At 49.9% G+C, this 7975-nt stretch overlaps 1 protein-coding gene across 5 annotated transcripts in view; it reads right to left on the minus strand.

The window, feature by feature from the left end:
• The window catches only part of PPIL2 (peptidylprolyl isomerase like 2), a 28736-nt gene extending 22212 nt beyond the window's left edge, over positions 1-6524 (minus strand). For 3 of the 5 annotated variants that reach the window (XM_021921401.2, XM_021921400.2, XM_021921399.2), the window contains exons 1-4: positions 6375-6524; positions 3173-3222; positions 1898-1943; positions 1450-1512 (exon numbers count right to left, since the gene is read on the minus strand). In XM_021921401.2, the coding sequence (XP_021777093.1) occupies positions 1450-1512; positions 1898-1943; positions 3173-3222; positions 6375-6406 (191 nt within the window). In that variant the 5' untranslated portion in view covers positions 6407-6524. The remainder of the gene's footprint in view (positions 1-1449; positions 1513-1897; positions 1944-3172; positions 3223-6374) is intronic. The other 2 variants (XM_017945159.3, XM_009216872.4) reach the window with 1 other exon arrangement.
• Positions 6525-7975: the final 1451 nt, after the last annotated feature.

Genomic DNA, 7975 nt, shown 5'->3' on the forward strand with positions numbered 1-7975 from the left:
GAAAACATCACCAGGGTGCTTAGGCACCACCTGGTGACAACACGGGGGTCTTGCAGGGCTGCTTCCAGGTTAGAGGCCTGGGAAGGAGTCTTGCTTCACTTTAGGACAGGAAGAGCTCCTCACCTTGTCTCAGGAAGTTGGGGGTATTTGTGGATACACAGGTTTCAAAATATGTTCAGAGTTATTATTGCAGTTATATATGAACAACAAAAACTACAGGTGAAAATGAGTAAGTAAATGGTTTGGGGCTTTTTTCTTTGAGACAAGGTTTTGCCTCATCACTCAGGCTGGAGTGCAGTGTTTCACTCATGGCTCACTGCAGCCTCTAACCCCTGGGCCTCAAGCAAGTCTCCCACCTTAGCCTTCCAAGTAGCTGGGACTACAGGTGCACACCACCACGGCTGGCTAATTCTTGTACTTTTTTGTAGACACAGGTACTCACCATGTTGCCCAGGCTGGTCTCAAACTCCTGGGTTCAAGAGATCCTCCTGCCTCAGCCTCCCAAAGTGCTGGGACTACAGACATAAGCCACCACTCCCTGTCATAAATGTTGATACATCTGTACAATTAAATACTAAGCTAGCATCAAAAACTATACTTTCAAGCCAGGCACAGTGACGTGTGCCTGAAATCTCAGCTACTCAGGAGGCTGAGGTGGAAGGGTTGCTTCAGCACAGGAATTCAAGAGTGTTGGGATTACAGGCATCAGCCACCGCCTCTACTAAAAATTTTAAAAATTAGGCCAGGAGTGGTGGCTCACACCTGTAATCCCAGCACTTTGGGAGGCCAACGTGGGCGGATAACAAGGTCAAGAAATCGAGACCATCCTGGCCAACATGGTGAAATCCTGTCTCTACTAAAAATACAAAAATTATCCAGGCGTGGTGGCACACACCTGTAGTCCCAGCTACTCAGGAGGCTGAGGCAGGAGAATCGCTTGAACCCGGGAGGCAGAGGTTGCAATGAGCCAAGACCGTGCCATCGCACTCCAGCCTGGCCTGGGTGACACAGTGAGACTCCGTCTTAAAAAAAAAAAAAAAAAAGGGACTGAAACATGAAAAAAATTACAGAAGCATATGCTGGAACGCAAAACTGGGCATAATGCTTCCAAATACTGCACACAAAAGGTACATGCCATAATTATGGCTCTGCTTTCATAAAGTAAAAACTATGCAGTTCATTACCATTCTAAAACAGATCACTGTGTCCAATTAGAACACTAGGACCCCCACATGGAGGGGTGTGGGGTGGTCTACCCCATTCCAGGCAGTGACAGTAGCACCTGACAACTAGAGCTGCCTGCCTAGGGGTCACAGCAGCACTGCTGCCATGTCCCCAAGGCCCTAGCTGTTACTTCTGTGTCCCCAAGAGCCCTACCCAAGGGTCCCCTTCCTTAATGGGTGTTGAGAATCTCACATTTGTTAAATCGAAATTCAAGGAAAAACTCACAGCAAATCAAAGACGACGCCATCTGGAGTACAGACTGGGTAGACGAAGGGCTGCAGAGAGAGACTGAAAAAGGACAGAGTCATTACTGGTGAGTTGCCAGGCACCCTGGTCAGGATGTGGGCTGGCTGAGCCTGGCATGGTGACCTCCTGAGATGCTGTCCCAGGGAGCCCTCTCTGGGCAGCCTGGCCACTTCCCTCTCTCACCAACCTTCTCCTCCAACTACAGTAGTGGTTGTGCCACCCCTGGTGAAGGACCAGAGCAGGATCCAACACCAAGGTAAGCCCCTACCATCATGACAAGGACTTCGCATCTTCTCCCAACGTGAACTGAGGAGCCACATCTTCAAAGCACACTTTTACGCATAACCCCACATCCACAAGGGGCAGATTCACTATCAGAGCATCAGAGAACAATTCCAAGGGAAAGGTAAACTCACAAAACTCTTACCTGCAGTGGTCAAAAGGTAAACGACGAAAATTTGTTTGTGGGAGATCTGTTTAAAATGAAACAAAAAACAGAAATCTTACTCTGCAGTATTTCATCTATGTGCTCTACTAGCAATTCAGTTACAGCGTATGAAAAAGTTCATGGCTGGGCGCGGTGGCTCATGCCTGTAATCCTAGCACTTTGGGAGGCCAAGATGGGCGGATCACGAGGTCAGGAGATCGAGACCATCCTGGCTAACACAGTGAAACCCCGTCTCTACTAAAAATACAAAAAAATAGCCAGGCATGGTGGCAGGCATCTGTAGTCCCAGCTACTCGGGAGGCTGAGGCAGGAGAATGGCATGAACCAGGGAGGCAGAGCTTGCAGTGAGCCGAGATTGTGCCACTGCACTCCAGCCTAGGTGACACAGTGATACTCTGTTTCAAAAAAAAAAAAAAAAAAAGAAAAAGTTTGTGCAAATTTTTAAGTACAGCAATTGCTGTGGATTAAAAACCTTTTAATAGATATAAACCAAAACACTCGGGGTCCATCGAAAAAGAACTTACAGGGAAAAGTGCGTACTTTTTTAGTCCCATTAAAATTATGACAGTGCTCTTGTTATTGTAGTCTTGATAGTTTTGACAGCTGAAAATATTATCATTCTTTTTATTCCTTATAAACTTTTTTTTTTTTTTTTTTAGACGGAGTCTCGCTCTGTCGCCCAGGCTGGAGTGCAGTGGCCGGGTCTCTGCTCACTGCAAGCTCCGCCTCCCGGGTTTACGCCATTCTCCTGCCTCAGCCTCCCGAGTAGCTGGGACTACAGGTGTCCGCCACCTCACCCGGCTAGTTTTTTTATATTTTTTAGTAGAGACGGGGTTTCACCATGTTAGCCAGGATAGTCTCGATCTCGTGACCTTGTGATCCGCCCATCTCGGCCTCCCAAAGTGCTGGGATTACAGGCTTCAGCCACCGCGCCCGAACTCCTTATAAACTTAATAGAGAAAAAACATTTAAATGTACATGTAATTTTGTATTTTATTTACTTATTTTTTACTTAGCTCCCAGCATCGGGGAATATTTTAATCTACATTTTACATAATCTACATAAAACCACCACTAAGAAGAAGCATGTTCTTCTTTCTTGAGTATATTTCTCTTTCGTGAACTGTCCTCGGCCCATTTGTCTACCACAGTTTCCGTGTTCTTGTTGTCTATTTTTACAGCTCACTGTATCCTGAAGACACTGTTCCTTAATACCACTCCCCCAACGGGGAACAGAAAGACCGCAAGCCTTACCTGGCTTCTTGCCACCATAAAAGTGAGTATATTCAGCACAAGTAATGTACCTGAAGAAGAGAGGAAGATAATGCTATGACCACCACCTTTATACAGAGAACAAAGTCTTTGGAAGTGAGTAATCTTTGCTTATTCCACATATGCTTATTAAACACCTATAAGCATGGGATGGGCATGGTGGTTAATGCCTGTAATCCCAATGCTTTGGGAGCCCGAGGTGGGTGAATCACTAGAGGTCAGGAGTTTGGGACAAGCCTGGCCAACAAGGTGAAACCGCGTCTCTACTAAAATTACAAAAATTCGCTGAGCGTGATGGTGGGTGCTTGTAATCCCAGCTACTCAGGAGGCTGAGGCAGAGAATTGCTTGAACCTGGGAGGCAGAGGTTGCAGTGAACCGAGATCGCACCACTATACTCCAGCCTGGGCGACAGAGTAAGACTTGTCTCAAAAAAAAAAAAAAAAAAAAAAAAACCAGCTGGGCGCGGTGGTTCACACCTGTAATCCCAGCACTTTGGGAGGCCGAGGCTGGTGGATCATGAGGTCAGGAGATCGTGACCATCCTGGATAACACGGTGAAACCCCATCTCTACTAAAAATACAAAAAATTAGCTGGGTGTGGCGGTGGGCACCTGTAGTCCCAGCTACTCGGAGAGCTGAGGCAGGAGAATGGTAGACAGGGAGGCAGAGCTTGCACTGAGCCGAGGGGTACCACTACCTCCAGTCTGGGCAACAGAACGAGACTCCATCTCAAAAAAAAAAAAAAAAAAAAAAAATTGCTTATCTGAACGCCAGTGCTTGTTTAGCTGCTAGAGAAATAAAAAAACCCTGTGGCAGTTAGGATATAGTTTATTCTTTAGGCGTAGGGGTGGGTAACTTAACCAGGGAAGTTGTCTGGCATGACTGTAGGTTCTATTTATAATTTGGTATCTTATTGCTACAAAGAGTCTGTTTCGTCAATCTTATTTCTATTTCTTTATTTTTATTAAAAATTAGCCACCACGCCCAGCTAATTTTTTTTTTTTTTTTTGTATTTTTAGTAGAGACGGGGTTTCACCATGTTAACCAGGATGGTCTCGATCTCCTGACCTCATGATCCACCACCTCAGCCTCCCAAAGTGCTGGGATTACAGGTGCAAGCCACCGCGCCGGGCCCCTTATGATCTCTATTTCAACGTTAATGCCGGTCAGTTGTTGTGTCTAGGCCACAAAAGGGAGGAAGACATAACAAGGTACAGCTGACCTCCATCGCATCATGGCCAGGAACTCAGTTTTAAGGTTTTCCTGGAGTTCTCTTAGCCACAAGGGTGTCTGCTCAGCCAGTAAGGGGACTTAGGATTTTATTTTTAGCTTACAGGGAGGAGCAGGCTCAGGAGCTGAAAATCAAGAGTTCTGTTTAAGGCATATTAAATTTGAGGGCACGGTGGCTCACGCCTGTAATCCCAGCACTTTGGGAGGCAGAGGCGGGTGGATCACCCGAGGTCAGGAGTTCGATACCAGCCTGGCCAACATGGTGAAAACCTGTCTCTACTAAAAATACAAAAATTAGCCGGGCATGGTGGCAGGCGCCTGTAATCTCAGCTACTGGGGAGGCGGAGGTGGGAGAATCGCTTGAATCTGGGAAGTAGAGGTTGCAGTGAGCCAAGATCGCACCATTACACTCCAGCCTGGGCAACACAGCAAGACTCCATCTCAAAAAAAAAATTGAGATGTTTATCAGTCCTCCAGTGGAGATATCAAGTAAGCCACTAACTACATAAGACTGGGGAAAGCAGCTTATAGATGACTGGGAAATTATATCACTCACAGAGAATGTTTATGGAAAAGAAACCTATGAGATCTGAGAAAAGGGAGGAGGGTCCAGAAAGGAGGCTGGGAAAAGAGAGGCCGCTGAAGTCGATGGAAAACAAAGAGCACAGGAAACCTCAGATATCAAAGGAGGGCTTCAGAAGGAGGGAGTGGTTAACAGTGTGACATACTGTTGAGAAGCCCAACAAAATGAGGACTGAGGCTGCCCTGGCGCGGTGGCTCGCCTATAATCCCAGTACTTTGGGAGGCCAAGGCGGGCGGATCACCTGAGATCGGAGTTCGAGACCAGCCTGACCAACATGGAGAAACCCCCTTCTCTACTAAAAATACAAAATTAGCCGGGCCTGGGGGCACATGCCTGTAATCCCAGCTACTCGGGAGGCTGAAGCAGGAGAATCGCTTGAACCTGGGAAGCGGGGGTTGCGGAAAGCCGAGATCGCACCACTGCACTCCCCAGCATGGGCAACAAGAGCGAAACTCCGTCTCAAAAAAAGCACGAGGACTGAGGATTGAATACTAGAGTTAGCAACAAGAAGTCGCTGGGAACCTGACAAGGGGCAGTTCTGGGATCGAAATTCTGACTTGAGTGGTTTCAAGAGACTCAGAAAACAGCATGAAGCCACGGGTCTCTAACTTGTTCTGAAATCACGGCGGCAGCAGGAGGGGAACGCGGGGCACGGGGCATAGGCGGATTTTTTTGTTTTATTTTATTTATTATTTTTGAGACAGAGTCTGGCTCTGTCGCCCAGGCTGGAGTGCAGTGACACGATCTCGGCTCACGGCAATCTCCGCCTCCCGGGTTCAAGCGATTCTCCTGCCTCAGCCTCCCGAGTAGCTAGGATTACAGGCGCCCGCCACCACGCCCCGCTAATTTTTGTGCTTCGGGTAGAGACGGGATTTCACCATGTTGGCCAGGTTGGTCTTGAACTCCTGACCTCAGGTGATCCGCCCGCCTCAGCCTCCCAAAGTGCTGGGATTACAGGTGAGCCACCGCGCCCGGCTTGGTTTGCTTTAAATAGGAAGGCTCTGCAGCACGTGTGCAGGCTGATAGGCATGAACCAGAACACAGCCAGACGCGAAGTACGGAAGAGGGAGAGACTACAGGGGCAAAGCTCGCGAGCAGACGGGGGACGGTCCGGGCAGAACTAGAGTAAAGGAAGACCGGGCTGCGCTCGAGCCCGCAGCTGACGTCTTCGGAGCCGCGGCCCCCTGGGAGAGCGCGGCGGCCCGAGGGTCATTACCCTGACTGGAGAGACGGCGGCAGCTTCCGGGAGGAAGTGACCTTTGGGCTGGGCTCTGGGGACCAGCTGAGAGGGAAGGCGAGCGGCGAGCAGAGCGGGACAGGCGGTTTACTGAGGCAGAGCGGAGCGCCACTCCCGACTGCGGCTCAACTTACATCTTGTCCTTCTGGTGCTGTCGCTTCCCCATGGCGGCGCGGCGGCGGCAACTACCTAGCACGAAAAAGCAACCGCTGACCACTCAGACCATGGAGCCACGGCCGAGTTTCGGGACCACTTCCGGGTTCCGCGGCTCGCCCCGGAAACAGGCGCTTGGCGTGCTGGGAATTGTGGTTCGCTAGCGCCAGGTGCGCATGCTCGGAAGGATCGCCTGCCCAATATGGGGTCCTAGCTAGGTGTGTTGCGTCTCGCTGGCGCCTTCTCGGGGCAGAGCTCCCTCAGCCTTGAAGCCCCATCTTCTCGAAGGGTCTCTCCCGACCGCCTCGTCTACCCCCCTCAGCCACGGCTCAGGGCCATTCCCATACTGGGTTCTCAGGTCTTATTTTCGAGACAGGATCTCGCTCTGTCGCCCAGGTTGGAGTGCAGTGGCGCAATCACAGCTCACTACAGCCTCGACCTCCCAGGCTCAAGCGATTCTCCCACCTCAGCCTCCCGAGTAGCTACGGGCACGCGCCACCACACCCGGCTAATATGTTAATTTTTTGTAGAGACAAGCTCTTACTATTTTACCCAGGCTGGTCTGGAGCTCTTGAGCTCAAGCAGTCCTCCCGCCTTGGCCTCCCAAAGTGCTGGGATTACAGGCCTGAGCCTCCGCGCCCGGCCAGCGCTCAGGTCTTTTTCAGTGTCCTCCTAGAGCTTCAAGTCTCATGAGCCTCCACCCCATCCTTTCCCGCCTCCGTGGCCGACTCCTTCAAAGCCATGTACCACCCTCGTTCTACTCGCTCACTTCTCATTCTCTCTGCATATTCCGTCCGCACCGCCTCCAGGCCCCTTGGAGGCCCAGCAGCAGGTGGCCATCAAGCCTAGAGGTCCAAAACCCTGCCTGATCCCTTCCTTCTCTTCTGCCAGACTCTTGCTTGGGTCAGAACAGTACCTTGGGCCCCCAACTACACTCAGGCCCGGGGTAATCTTGCCTAGGCTCCTAATTTTAAACGCCACTTATATCCCATGACTCCCAATACTAAGTCACCAGCACTCCAGGTTCCTGATCTCCACTTGGGTAGCCGCTGATCTCAAATTTAACATGTCTGGACGGGCGTGGTGGCTCACACCTGTAATCCTGGCACTTGGAGAGGCTGAGGCAAGCGGATCACTTGAGGTCAGGAGTTCAAGACTAGCCTGGCCAACATGGCAAAACCCTGTCTCTACTAAAAATACAAAAATGAGCCGGGTGTGGTGGCGGGCGCCTGTAGTTCCAGCTACTCAGGAGGTTGAGGCAGTGAGAATCACTTGAACCCAGGAGGCAGAGGTTGCAGTGAGCCAAGATTGTGCCATTGTACTCCAGCCTGGGGTGACAGAGCAAGACTCTGTCTCAAAGAAAAAAAAAAAAACTGGAAACAAATGTCTATGAGAACACAGCTAAACGACCCCTGGTACAGCCATGCAGTGGACTATTTTGGAACTGCTTAAAGGAATGAAGTAGATATCCCAAGAAGTAAAGACATCTCAGTGTTTTATTTATGGAAAAAAGCAAGTTGCTGAGAAGAACGTGCAATGTGACTCGTACTTGGGTTAAAATTTTAATATGTGTGTGTGCGTG

This window comes from Papio anubis, chromosome 16 (genome assembly GCF_008728515.1).
Source record: "Papio anubis isolate 15944 chromosome 16, Panubis1.0, whole genome shotgun sequence".
In the NCBI taxonomy this organism is placed as follows: Eukaryota; Metazoa; Chordata; class Mammalia; order Primates; family Cercopithecidae; genus Papio; species Papio anubis.